The 12,973-nt window shown below is 43.3% G+C and overlaps 4 protein-coding genes across 4 annotated transcripts; all 4 read right to left on the bottom strand.

Moving 5' to 3' along the window:
* Positions 1 to 531: 531 nt before the first annotated feature.
* LOC308407902 (tripartite motif-containing protein 16-like) lies at positions 532 to 1,902 on the bottom strand (the record flags this gene model as incomplete). Its single annotated transcript, XM_080899855.1, has 1 exon — positions 532 to 1,902. The coding sequence occupies one exon, from the start codon at positions 1,900 to 1,902 to the stop codon at positions 532 to 534; it is 1,371 nt and encodes a 456-aa protein (XP_080755981.1).
* A 2,098-nt stretch (positions 1,903 to 4,000) lies between these two features.
* LOC308407894 (tripartite motif-containing protein 16-like) lies at positions 4,001 to 5,200 on the bottom strand (the record flags this gene model as incomplete). Its single annotated transcript, XM_080899841.1, has 1 exon — positions 4,001 to 5,200. A coding segment is annotated over one exon (1,200 nt), but the record flags the coding sequence as incomplete, so codon positions are not given.
* A 2,154-nt stretch (positions 5,201 to 7,354) lies between these two features.
* On the bottom strand, positions 7,355 to 8,554 carry LOC308407887 (tripartite motif-containing protein 16-like; the record flags this gene model as incomplete). The annotated part of the gene is made up of 1 exon (XM_080899832.1): positions 7,355 to 8,554. A coding segment is annotated over one exon (1,200 nt), but the record flags the coding sequence as incomplete, so codon positions are not given.
* A 2,154-nt stretch (positions 8,555 to 10,708) lies between these two features.
* On the bottom strand, positions 10,709 to 11,962 carry LOC308407879 (tripartite motif-containing protein 16-like; the record flags this gene model as incomplete). Its single annotated transcript, XM_080899822.1, has 1 exon — positions 10,709 to 11,962. The coding sequence occupies one exon, from the start codon at positions 11,960 to 11,962 to the stop codon at positions 10,709 to 10,711; it is 1,254 nt and encodes a 417-aa protein (XP_080755948.1).
* Between the last annotated feature and the right edge of the window lie 1,011 nt (positions 11,963 to 12,973).

The following is a 12,973-nucleotide window of genomic DNA, read 5'->3' as shown; positions in this document are numbered from 1 at the left end:
CCTTCAAGTTCTTTGCACACTTTTTATCACATAAACCAATCGTCCAATCAGACTCTTCGGACAGACTGACCACCCACCTCTGAAAGCTGCTGGCTGTCTTGGTACTACAGATTAGAAGAGTTACACAGCACTGTCCCAGCCAGCTGTTGTGGAAAACCTTCCTGTTGTCTTTGGACAGCGACATGCCAGGACCCAGAGACTGTGGCTCAAAGATCAGGTCTGAACCAGTGGGAACAAGCTCCTGGTGGTGTTCAGGATCAACCAGAGTCAGCAATGATCCCCAGAACTGAGACGCTTGCTTCACCATCTTCTCCCCATTCTGTCTCATCTCCTCAACCAGTTTGTCCCGATGGCTGCCCGGCTCCAGCCCTTTTCTCAGATCCACAGCTTTGGCCTTCTCCACATCCTGATGCACCTGAGAATACATCTGCAGGAATGTGAAGGTGTCCTTCTCCTTCTGTGCTGCTTCCAGGCTGCTCTTGCTGGTTTTCAGGGACACCATACGAGCAGAGACCGAGCTCTGGACGCTGGTCAGAGAGATGTCACGCAGTTGTTGATGCTTACTTTAAGCTTCATTGTGATTATTTCTTCTCTCTGGTGCTGTCCGGTTCTGCTGAAGAAGGACAGCGTGGAGGCAGTAAAGTTCCACAACACCTCCACCTTTTCAGGTTGTGGTACAGGCTCTTCTCCGTTCTCGCCCTGATATGTGATTAATGAAGAGGTTGTCACGAGTTGGGTCCCAATTCTGGCTGTGCCAGTATTTTGCACCTTCAAACCTTGTGAAGTGGATGACTGAGAACCTTCATTTCTCTTTGTTGTGAGGCTGCTGAGCTGCTTATCCTCCCAGATCAGTCCATACACAGCTCCATCCTTCAAATTCTTTGCACACTTTTTATCACATAAACCAATCGTCCAATCAGACTCTTCGGACAGACTGACCACCCACCTCTGAAAGCTGCTGGCTGTCTTGGTACTACAGATTAGAAGAGTTACACAGCACTGTCCCAGCCAGCTGTTGTGGAAAACCTTCCTGTTGTCTTTGGACAGCGACATGCCAGGACCCAGAGACTGTGGCTCAAAGATCAGGTCTGAACCAGTGGGAACAAGCTCCTGGTGGTGTTCAGGATCAACCAGAGTCAGCAATGATCCCCAGAACTGAGACGCTTGCTTCACCATCTTCTCCCCATTCTGTCTCATCTCCTCAACCAGTTTGTCCCGATGGCTGCCCGGCTCCAGCCCTTTTCTCAGATCCTCAGCTTTGGCCTTCTCCACATCCTGATGCACCTGAGAATACATCTGCAGGAATCTGAAGGTGTCCTTCTCCTTCTGTGCTGCTTCCAGGCTGCTCTTGCTGGTTTTCAGGGACACCATATGAGCAGAGACCGAGCTCTGGACGCTGGTCAGAGAGATGTCACGCAGCTTAGTCACAGCCTCAATCAGACGCACACTGCAGCCACCCAGCTTCTCTCTTTCACTCTTCTCCCACTTTTCCAGACTCACATTCTCATCGTCTGTTTTCTCCTGTAAGATCAGCTGCTCAGCTTTCAGCTTCTCCAGGAGCTCTTTGTGGGCTGTGGAGAAGGTCTTCATATTGTGTAGGCGGTGCTGGTCCTCAATGGCGCAGGAAACACACACACAGGTCATGTCGTCCAAGCAGTAGTACTCCAGGAGCTTGCCGTGCTGAGAACATTTGGTGTTCCCACATAAATCCATGGGTTCAGTCAGAGGATGAGTCTGCAGTAACACAGGTGTGGTCAGGTGTGCCTGGAGGTGCTGGACACACATGGAGATCTCACACTTCATGCACGTCTTCTTTGCTGGTTTCCTGTCCTCTGCACACATGTCACAGAGGACAGTTTGTGGATCTGTTCTTCTCCTTTTTGTTTGTATGCTGTCAGACATGTTTTCCAGCAGGAAGTCCTCCTTAGATTTGCTGAATATAACTCAGTGTTGTACAACAGTTTGGATTATCTGGAAGTTGGTTTGAATTTTACACTGCTAAAAGAAATAGAGAAGGTAGAGTCAGGCAACTTTTACTGCAGAAATATGGACGTGCCAACATGAAAACACAGATCAGAGTTTAATTTGCAAACACACTTTTGTGCTAGGGTAGAAGAGACATGGACTTGTAATAAAATGCAATCAAATGATAAAATCCAGGCAGCAATGTTTCTATTGTTGTGCCAACATAAAGGCTTTGATGCTTGAGGCAGGATTTACTTCAGTATCAGTTTGTCGGTGCACAGAATAAATTGACTAACTTTCTTTTTTCATATAAACAAACATGAAAACGCGGTGTTCTCGCTTCAGTCAATCAGATAAATAAAATCATCCTACATATTAAAAATATACTCACTTTATCATCTATCAGATCATTTAAATCATATAAAACAGCCGCTGTGTTTCTTTGTTGTCATTAATAAGACCAAAAAGCTGTATTTATGCCGATCATAAACCGAAAACAACCAGAAAAGATGGACTCGACGATGCTAAGAACGACCGTGAAACCGAAGATGGAGTAAGATAACGCTAGCGGTCAGCCGACCGAGGCTAATGTTCTGGATGCAATTCAGTCGCTCAAAATGCACTTTACAACTTACCTGCGAAAAGTTTACATGAAGAAATGACAGGTGCAATCGGAGTGTTTTCCGAGAGCCTCACCTCAGCAGAATCTCGTATTAGTAAAGTTGAGGAAGTGGTTTCCTCACTAACAAGTTGGGAGGCCACTTGTTATTGAACTAAACTGTCAGGAATTCCAACTGAAAGTGGATGACCTTGAAAACAGAAGCCGGAGATCCAACATGAGACTCGTCGGATTACCGAGAGCTGAACCAGGGAAATCCCTGTGTTTTTACAGAGCTGGACTGTGTCCAAATTCAGGGGCTGCTCCTCCTTCGGAGCCCGGTTACGTCGTAATGTTTTCCATATTATTTCTGTATTGTTATTCTATTTTATATTTTAAATTATAAACTTTTTAGATTAAAAACTTTCATACAATTGTGCCCTGTATGTGCTGACAAGTTACTGTAGAAAAACGAGCTCTGTCTAACATAATGACACAAAGTTTTGTGTCGTGTAAGACCAGCAGTATTTTCCAGCCTGGTTCTCAGGCTCTGAAACTAATTAAAAGTTAATCCAAAGTTATTTACTTTACCTTTGAGACTGACAAGGTGTACTTAATAAACTGGCAAATTCTGTAACTTTGTTTTTTTCTAATTAACACAGATGAAAATGCAATGTTTTCGATTCAGTTAATCAGATACATAAAAACATTGCACATATTAAAAATATTCTCACTTTATTATTATCAGATCATTTACATTGTATAAAACAACAGCTGTGTTTCTTTGCTGTTATTAATAAGACCAAAGAGCTGTGTGTACAATGTGAGAGCACCACCAGCAGATGGAGACACACGTCTTCAACTTGCAGGTGAAATAAAGTAAAAGGGTTCAAACTAAAAGAATTAGTTGCTACATTAGAAGAAAATACAGAAGCTAAACATATATAGTTAATATAATAAAATAACATTAAGAAATAAAGTTGTTTTATTTTTTTACTTTACTTTGATATGTGATACATCGCACAACAAGTTAATCACTGAAGCAGCACAATGTCTTCACAGTTTATGAATGTGAAAGACAGTCAGTTACATTGATATTCATACAGGGACAGAAAATGACTAAATGATCAGCAGAGTTTGAACTAACAGAGTTTACAAACCATTTCTGTGACACATGGACCACCAATCATTTTTCCACAAGAACAATTAGCCTGGGAAGAAAAGCGGGACACATTATTTCTGTATCCATTACCATCCCTGTAGTAAGCTTTCCCACATGAGCACTTCCATTCCTGCCTCTGGGTCGTGTTTTGGACATTTTCCTTTCCCAGTCGTACAAATGGAGTCAGTTCCTTGTTGTTCAGGCTCATCTCCATAGTTATTATTTCTTCCCTCTGGTGCTGTCTGGTTCTGCTGTAGAAGGAGAGTGAGGAGACATCAAAGTTCCACAACACCTCCACCTTTTTTAAGTTGTAGCATGGCCTCATCACCATTCTCCTCCTCGTTTGTAATTAACTCAGAAGACACCATGTGTTGCTTTGCTGTGTTGGCCATGTTACTTTCTCCTTCTTTAAACTCTGCATCAGAATCATCATCGTTCTCCATTGTGTGAAAGCTGAGCTCCTTATCCTCCCAGCACAGTCCATAGAAAGGTTCATCCTTCAAGTTCTTTGCACACTTTTTATCACATAAACCAATCGTCCAATCAGACTCTTCGGGCAGACTGACCACCCACCTCTGAAAGCTGCTGGCTTTCTTGGTACTACAGATTAGAAGAGTTGCACAGCACTGTCCCAGCCAGCTGTTGTGGAAAACCTTCCTGTTGTCTTTGGACAGCGACATGCCAGGACCCAGAGACTGTGGCTCAAAGATCAGGTCTGAACCAGTGGGAACAAGCTCCTGGTGGTGTTCAGGATCAACCAGAGTCAGCAATGATCCCCAGAACTGAGACGCTTGCTTCACCATCTTCTCCCCATTCTGTCTCATCTCCTCAACCAGTTTGTCCTGATGGCTGCCCGGCTCCAGCCCTTTTCTCAGATCCTCAGCTTTGGCCTTCTCCACATCCTGATGCACCTGAGAATACATCTGCAGGAATGTGAAGGTGTCCTTCTCCTTCTGTGCTGCTTCCAGGCTGCTCTTGCTGGTTTTCAGGGACACCATATGAGCAGAGACCGAGCTCTGGACGCTGGTCAGAGAGATGTCACGCAGCTTAGTCACAGCCTCAATCAGACGCACACTGCAGCGACCCAGCTTCTCTCTTTCACTCTTCTCCCACTTTTCCAGACTCACATTCTCATCGTCTGTTTTCTCCTGTAAGATCAGCTGCTCAGCTTTCAGCTTCTCCAGGAGCTCTTTGTGGGCTGTGGAGAAGGTCTTCATATTGTGTAGGCGGTGCTGGTCCTCAGTGGTGCAGGAAACACACACACAGGTCATGTCGTCCAAGCAGTAGTACTCCAGGAGCTTGCCGTGCTGAGGACATTTGGTGTTCCCACATAAAGCCATGGGTTCAGTCAGAGGATGAGTCTGCAGTAACACAGGTGTGGTCAGGTGGGCCTGGAGGTGCTGGAAACACATGGAGATCTCACACTTCATGCACGTCTTCTTTGCTGGTTTCCTGTCCTCTGCACACATGTCACAGAGGACAGTTTGTGGATCTGTTCTTCTCCTTTTTGTTTGTATGCTGTCAGACATGTTTTCCAGCAGGAAATCCTCCTTAGATTTGCTGAATATAACTCAGTGTTGTACAACAGTTTGGATTATCTGGAAGTTGGTTTGAATTTTACACTGCTAAAAGAAATAGAGAAGGTAGAGTCAGGCAACTTTTACTGCAGAAATATGGACGTGCCAACATGAAAACACAGATCAGAGTTTAATTTGCAAACACACTTTTGTGCTAGGGTAGAAGAGACATGGACTTGTAATAAAATGCAATCAAATGATAAAATCCAGGCAGCAATGTTTCTATTGTTGTGCCAACATAAAGGCTTTGATGCTTGAGGCAGGATTTACTTCAGTATCAGTTTGTCGGTGCACAGAATAAATTGACTAACTTTCTTTTTTCATATAAACAAACATGAAAACGCGGTGTTCTCGCTTCAGTCAATCAGATAAATAAAATCATCCTACATATTAAAAATATACTCACTTTATCATCTATCAGATCATTTAAATCATATAAAACAGCCGCTGTGTTTCTTTGTTGTCATTAATAAGACCAAAAAGCTGTATTTATGCCGATCATAAACCGAAAACAACCAGAAAAGATGGACTCGACGATGCTAAGAACGACCGTGAAACCGAGAAGATGGAGTAAGATAACGCTAGCGGTCAGCCGACCGAGGCTAATGTTCTGGATGCAATTCAGTCGCTCAAAATGCACTTTACAACTTACCTGCGAAAAGTTTACATGAAGAAATGACAGGTGCAATCGGAGTGTTTTCCGAGAGCCTCACCTCAGCAGAATCTCGTATTAGTAAAGTTGAGGAAGTGGTTTCCTCACTAACAAGTTGGGAGGCCACTTGTTATTGAACTAAACTGTCAGGAATTCCAACTGAAAGTGGATGACCTTGAAAACAGAAGCCGGAGATCCAACATGAGACTCGTCGGATTACCGAGAACTGAACCAGGGAAATCCCTGTGTTTTTACAGAGCTGGACTGTGTCCAAATTCAGGGGCTGCTCCTCCTTCGGAGCCCGGTTACGTCGTAATGTTTTCCATATTATTTCTGTATTGTTATTCTATTTTATATTTTAAATTATAAACTTTTTAGATTAAAAACTTTCATACAATTGTGCCCTGTATGTGCTGACAAGTTACTGTAGAAAAACGAGCTCTGTCTAACATAATGACACAAAGTTTTGTGTCGTGTAAGACCAGCAGTATTTTCCAGCCTGGTTCTCAGGCTCTGAAACTAATTAAAAGTTAATCCAAAGTTATTTACTTTACCTTTGAGACTGACAAGGTGTACTTAATAAACTGGCAAATTCTGTAACTTTGTTTTTTTCTAATTAACACAGATGAAAATGCAATGTTTTCGATTCAGTTAATCAGATACATAAAAACATTGCACATATTAAAAATATTCTCACTTTATTATTATCAGATCATTTACATTGTATAAAACAACAGCTGTGTTTCTTTGCTGTTATTAATAAGACCAAAGAGCTGTGTGTACAATGTGAGAGCACCACCAGCAGATGGAGACACACGTCTTCAACTTGCAGGTGAAATAAAGTAAAAGGGTTCAAACTAAAAGAATTAGTTGCTACATTAGAAGAAAATACAGAAGCTAAACATATATAGTTAATATAATAAAATAACATTAAGAAATAAAGTTGTTTTATTTTTTTACTTTACTTTGATATGTGATACATCGCACAACAAGTTAATCACTGAAGCAGCACAATGTCTTCACAGTTTATGAATGTGAAAGACAGTCAGTTACATTGATATTCATACAGGGACAGAAAATGACTAAATGATCAGCAGAGTTTGAACTAACAGAGTTTACAAACCATTTCTGTGACACATGGACCACCAATCATTTTTCCACAAGAACAATTAGCCTGGGAAGAAAAGCGGGACACATTATTTCTGTATCCATTACCATCCCTGTAGTAAGCTTTCCCACATGAGCACTTCCATTCCTGCCTCTGGGTCGTGTTTTGGACATTTTCCTTTCCCAGTCGTACAAATGGAGTCAGTTCCTTGTTGTTCAGGCTCATCTCCATAGTTATTATTTCTTCCCTCTGGTGCTGTCTGGTTCTGCTGTAGAAGGAGAGTGAGGAGACATCAAAGTTCCACAACACCTCCACCTTTTTTAAGTTGTAGCATGGCCTCATCACCATTCTCCTCCTCGTTTGTAATTAACTCAGAAGACACCATGTGTTGCTTTGCTGTGTTGGCCATGTTACTTTCTCCTTCTTTAAACTCTGCATCAGAATCATCATCGTTCTCCATTGTGTGAAAGCTGAGCTCCTTATCCTCCCAGCACAGTCCATAGAAAGGTTCATCCTTCAAGTTCTTTGCACACTTTTTATCACATAAACCAATCGTCCAATCAGACTCTTCGGGCAGACTGACCACCCACCTCTGAAAGCTGCTGGCTTTCTTGGTACTACAGATTAGAAGAGTTGCACAGCACTGTCCCAGCCAGCTGTTGTGGAAAACCTTCCTGTTGTCTTTGGACAGCGACATGCCAGGACCCAGAGACTGTGGCTCAAAGATCAGGTCTGAACCAGTGGGAACAAGCTCCTGGTGGTGTTCAGGATCAACCAGAGTCAGCAATGATCCCCAGAACTGAGACGCTTGCTTCACCATCTTCTCCCCATTCTGTCTCATCTCCTCAACCAGTTTGTCCTGATGGCTGCCCGGCTCCAGCCCTTTTCTCAGATCCTCAGCTTTGGCCTTCTCCACATCCTGATGCACCTGAGAATACATCTGCAGGAATGTGAAGGTGTCCTTCTCCTTCTGTGCTGCTTCCAGGCTGCTCTTGCTGGTTTTCAGGGACACCATATGAGCAGAGACCGAGCTCTGGACGCTGGTCAGAGAGATGTCACGCAGCTTAGTCACAGCCTCAATCAGACGCACACTGCAGCGACCCAGCTTCTCTCTTTCACTCTTCTCCCACTTTTCCAGACTCACATTCTCATCGTCTGTTTTCTCCTGTAAGATCAGCTGCTCAGCTTTCAGCTTCTCCAGGAGCTCTTTGTGGGCTGTGGAGAAGGTCTTCATATTGTGTAGGCGGTGCTGGTCCTCAGTGGTGCAGGAAACACACACACAGGTCATGTCGTCCAAGCAGTAGTACTCCAGGAGCTTGCCGTGCTGAGGACATTTGGTGTTCCCACATAAAGCCATGGGTTCAGTCAGAGGATGAGTCTGCAGTAACACAGGTGTGGTCAGGTGGGCCTGGAGGTGCTGGAAACACATGGAGATCTCACACTTCATGCACGTCTTCTTTGCTGGTTTCCTGTCCTCTGCACACATGTCACAGAGGACAGTTTGTGGATCTGTTCTTCTCCTTTTTGTTTGTATGCTGTCAGACATGTTTTCCAGCAGGAAATCCTCCTTAGATTTGCTGAATATAACTCAGTGTTGTACAACAGTTTGGATTATCTGGAAGTTGGTTTGAATTTTACACTGCTAAAAGAAATAGAGAAGGTAGAGTCAGGCAACTTTTACTGCAGAAATATGGACGTGCCAACATGAAAACACAGATCAGAGTTTAATTTGCAAACACACTTTTGTGCTAGGGTAGAAGAGACATGGACTTGTAATAAAATGCAATCAAATGATAAAATCCAGGCAGCAATGTTTCTATTGTTGTGCCAACATAAAGGCTTTGATGCTTGAGGCAGGATTTACTTCAGTATCAGTTTGTCGGTGCACAGAATAAATTGACTAACTTTCTTTTTTCATATAAACAAACATGAAAACGCGGTGTTCTCGCTTCAGTCAATCAGATAAATAAAATCATCCTACATATTAAAAATATACTCACTTTATCATCTATCAGATCATTTAAATCATATAAAACAGCCGCTGTGTTTCTTTGTTGTCATTAATAAGACCAAAAAGCTGTATTTATGCCGATCATAAACCGAAAACAACCAGAAAAGATGGACTCGACGATGCTAAGAACGACCGTGAAACCGAGAAGATGGAGTAAGATAACGCTAGCGGTCAGCCGACCGAGGCTAATGTTCTGGATGCAATTCAGTCGCTCAAAATGCACTTTACAACTTACCTGCGAAAAGTTTACATGAAGAAATGACAGGTGCAATCGGAGTGTTTTCCGAGAGCCTCACCTCAGCAGAATCTCGTATTAGTAAAGTTGAGGAAGTGGTTTCCTCACTAACAAGTTGGGAGGCCACTTGTTATTGAACTAAACTGTCAGGAATTCCAACTGAAAGTGGATGACCTTGAAAACAGAAGCCGGAGATCCAACATGAGACTCGTCGGATTACCGAGAACTGAACCAGGGAAATCCCTGTGTTTTTACAGAGCTGGACTGTGTCCAAATTCAGGGGCTGCTCCTCCTTCGGAGCCCGGTTACGTCGTAATGTTTTCCATATTATTTCTGTATTGTTATTCTATTTTATATTTTAAATTATAAACTTTTTAGATTAAAAACTTTCATACAATTGTGCCCTGTATGTGCTGACAAGTTACTGTAGAAAAACGAGCTCTGTCTAACATAATGACACAAAGTTTTGTGTCGTGTAAGACCAGCAGTATTTTCCAGCCTGGTTCTCAGGCTCTGAAACTAATTAAAAGTTAATCCAAAGTTATTTACTTTACCTTTGAGACTGACAAGGTGTACTTAATAAACTGGCAAATTCTGTAACTTTGTTTTTTTCTAATTAACACAGATGAAAATGCAATGTTTTCGATTCAGTTAATCAGATACATAAAAACATTGCACATATTAAAAATATTCTCACTTTATTATTATCAGATCATTTACATTGTATAAAACAACAGCTGTGTTTCTTTGCTGTTATTAATAAGACCAAAGAGCTGTGTGTACAATGTGAGAGCACCACCAGCAGATGGAGACACACGTCTTCAACTTGCAGGTGAAATAAAGTAAAAGGGTTCAAACTAAAAGAATTAGTTGCTACATTAGAAGAAAATACAGAAGCTAAACATATATAGTTAATATAATAAAATAACATTAAGAAATAAAGTTGTTTTATTTTTTTACTTTACTTTGATATGTGATACATCGCACAACAAGTTAATCACTGAAGCAGCACAATGTCTTCACAGTTTATGAATGTGAAAGACAGTCAGTTACATTGATATTCATACAGGGACAGAAAATGACTAAATGATCAGCAGAGTTTGAACTAACAGAGTTTACAAACCATTTCTGTGACACATGGACCACCAATCATTTTTCCACAAGAACAATTAGCCTGGGAAGAAAAGCGGGACACATTATTTCTGTATCCATTACCATCCCTGTAGTAAGCTTTCCCACATGAGCACTTCCATTCCTGCCTCTGGGTCGTGTTTTGGACATTTTCCTTTCCCAGTCGTACAAATGGAGTCAGTTCCTTGTTGTTCAGGCTCATCTCCATAGTTATTATTTCTTCCCTCTGGTGCTGTCTGGTTCTGCTGTAGAAGGAGAGTGAGGAGACATCAAAGTTCCACAACACCTCCACCTTTTTTAAGTTGTAGCATGGCCTCATCACCATTCTCCTCCTCGTTTGTAATTAACTCAGAAGACACCATGTGTTGCTTTGCTGTGTTGGCCATGTTACTTTCTCCTTCTTTAAACTCTGCATCAGAATCATCATCGTTCTCCATTGTGTGAAAGCTGAGCTCCTTATCCTCCCAGCACAGTCCATAGAAAGGTTCATCCTTCAAGTTCTTTGCACACTTTTTATCACATAAACCAATCGTCCAATCAGACTCTTCGGGCAGACTGACCACCCACCTCTGAAAGCTGCTGGCTTTCTTGGTACTACAGATTAGAAGAGTTGCACAGCACTGTCCCAGCCAGCTGTTGTGGAAAACCTTCCTGTTGTCTTTGGACAGCGACATGCCAGGACCCAGAGACTGTGGCTCAAAGATCAGGTCTGAACCAGTGGGAACAAGCTCCTGGTGGTGTTCAGGATCAACCAGAGTCAGCAATGATCCCCAGAACTGAGACGCTTGCTTCACCATCTTCTCCCCATTCTGTCTCATCTCCTCAACCAGTTTGTCCTGATGGCTGCCCGGCTCCAGCCCTTTTCTCAGATCCTCAGCTTTGGCCTTCTCCACATCCTGATGCACCTGAGAATACATCTGCAGGAATGTGAAGGTGTCCTTCTCCTTCTGTGCTGCTTCCAGGCTGCTCTTGCTGGTTTTCAGGGACACCATATGAGCAGAGACCGAGCTCTGGACGCTGGTCAGAGAGATGTCACGCAGCTTAGTCACAGCCTCAATCAGACGCACACTGCAGCGACCCAGCTTCTCTCTTTCACTCTTCTCCCACTTTTCCAGACTCACATTCTCATCGTCTGTTTTCTCCTGTAAGATCAGCTGCTCAGCTTTCAGCTTCTCCAGGAGCTCTTTGTGGGCTGTGGAGAAGGTCTTCATATTGTGTAGGCGGTGCTGGTCCTCAATGGTGCAGGAAACACACACACAGGTCATGTCGTCCAAGCAGTAGTACTCCAGGAGCTTGCCGTGCTGAGGACATTTGGTGTTCCCACATAAAGCCATGGGTTCAGTCAGAGGATGAGTCTGCAGTAACACAGGTGTGGTCAGGTGGGCCTGGAGGTGCTGGAAACACATGGAGATCTCACACTTCATGCACGTCTTCTTTGCTGGTTTCCTGTCCTCTGCACACATGTCACAGAGGACAGTTTGTGGATCTGTTCTTCTCCTTTTTGTTTGTATGCTGTCAGACATGTTTTCCAGCAGGAGGTCCTCCTTAGATTTGTTGAGTATAATTCAGTGTTGAATAAAGTCCTTGTCAACTCTCTTTTAGAAAAAATTTGGAATTTGATGAACTCCTGAGTTTTGCTCTTTTCTTGCCAGTTTCTGATCACCGTGTTTAGTCTGCTCAGGAGTGCTGCACCACACTTTCAATTCTCTGAAAACTCCACACTGAAGGGGTGGAGTCAGACAAATGTGACTGCAGCTGTTTGATAATGTTTGCAATTCAGTTTAATTTCCTCCATGTCATGGTCCTGGGCCATGTGGGCCCAGTATTCTTAGTTCCTTGTATTTTTGTATTTCGTTCCTTATTTAGGCCATGTTTTCTGAGTTGCCCTGTTGTGTTGTTCCCTAAGTGTTTTCCCTTCATGGCTTTTACCCCCTGTGTGCCCCTCTGTGTATCTGTGAGCCCTCGTCTCTCCTTATGTTTTATTCCATGTTTCCCCTGCCCTTTATGTCTAAGTTCTCCCCGTGCTCTCTCTCCCCCCTGTGTGCCCTCTATGTATTTATGAGCCCTCGTCTCCCTTTGTGGTTGTTTCATGTTTCCCCAGCCCGTTATGTCTGTGTTTTCCCCGTGCTCTCTCTCCTCCTGTCTGAACCTCTGTGCCTGTACATGTCATGTTCAGTTCACCCCGCCCTGTCTCGTTATGATTATCAGTATCACCTGTGTTCCCCGTGTGTGCCCACTTTCCTCGTTTACCCTCTGTGTATTTCTGTCTGAGTCTCCCTCTGTTCGGCGTCGCGTTCTCCCTCATGTTGTGTGGATCTCCCTGTGTCTACCTTCGAGTATTAGTTTACGTTTTTCCGGTTTAGTTTTGCATGTCCTGTATTCTGTCCTGCCAGCATTAAAGCTGTGTTTCTTAAGTTCATCCCCGTGTTTGTGAATATTGCTATTGGGTCCTCCTCCTGCCTGCCACACGGTCGTACCATGACAGAAGAACGCGAACCCGACATGGACCCAGCGATTCACAACCCCTCCGCTGA

This window comes from Rhamphochromis sp. 'chilingali', assembly GCF_963969265.1.
Source record: "Rhamphochromis sp. 'chilingali' genome assembly, chromosome: 1".
Lineage (NCBI taxonomy): Eukaryota > Metazoa > Chordata > Actinopteri > Cichliformes > Cichlidae > Rhamphochromis > Rhamphochromis sp. 'chilingali'.
The sequence above is the reverse complement of the archived record's forward strand: the minus strand, read 5'-3'. Positions and strand labels throughout refer to the sequence as shown.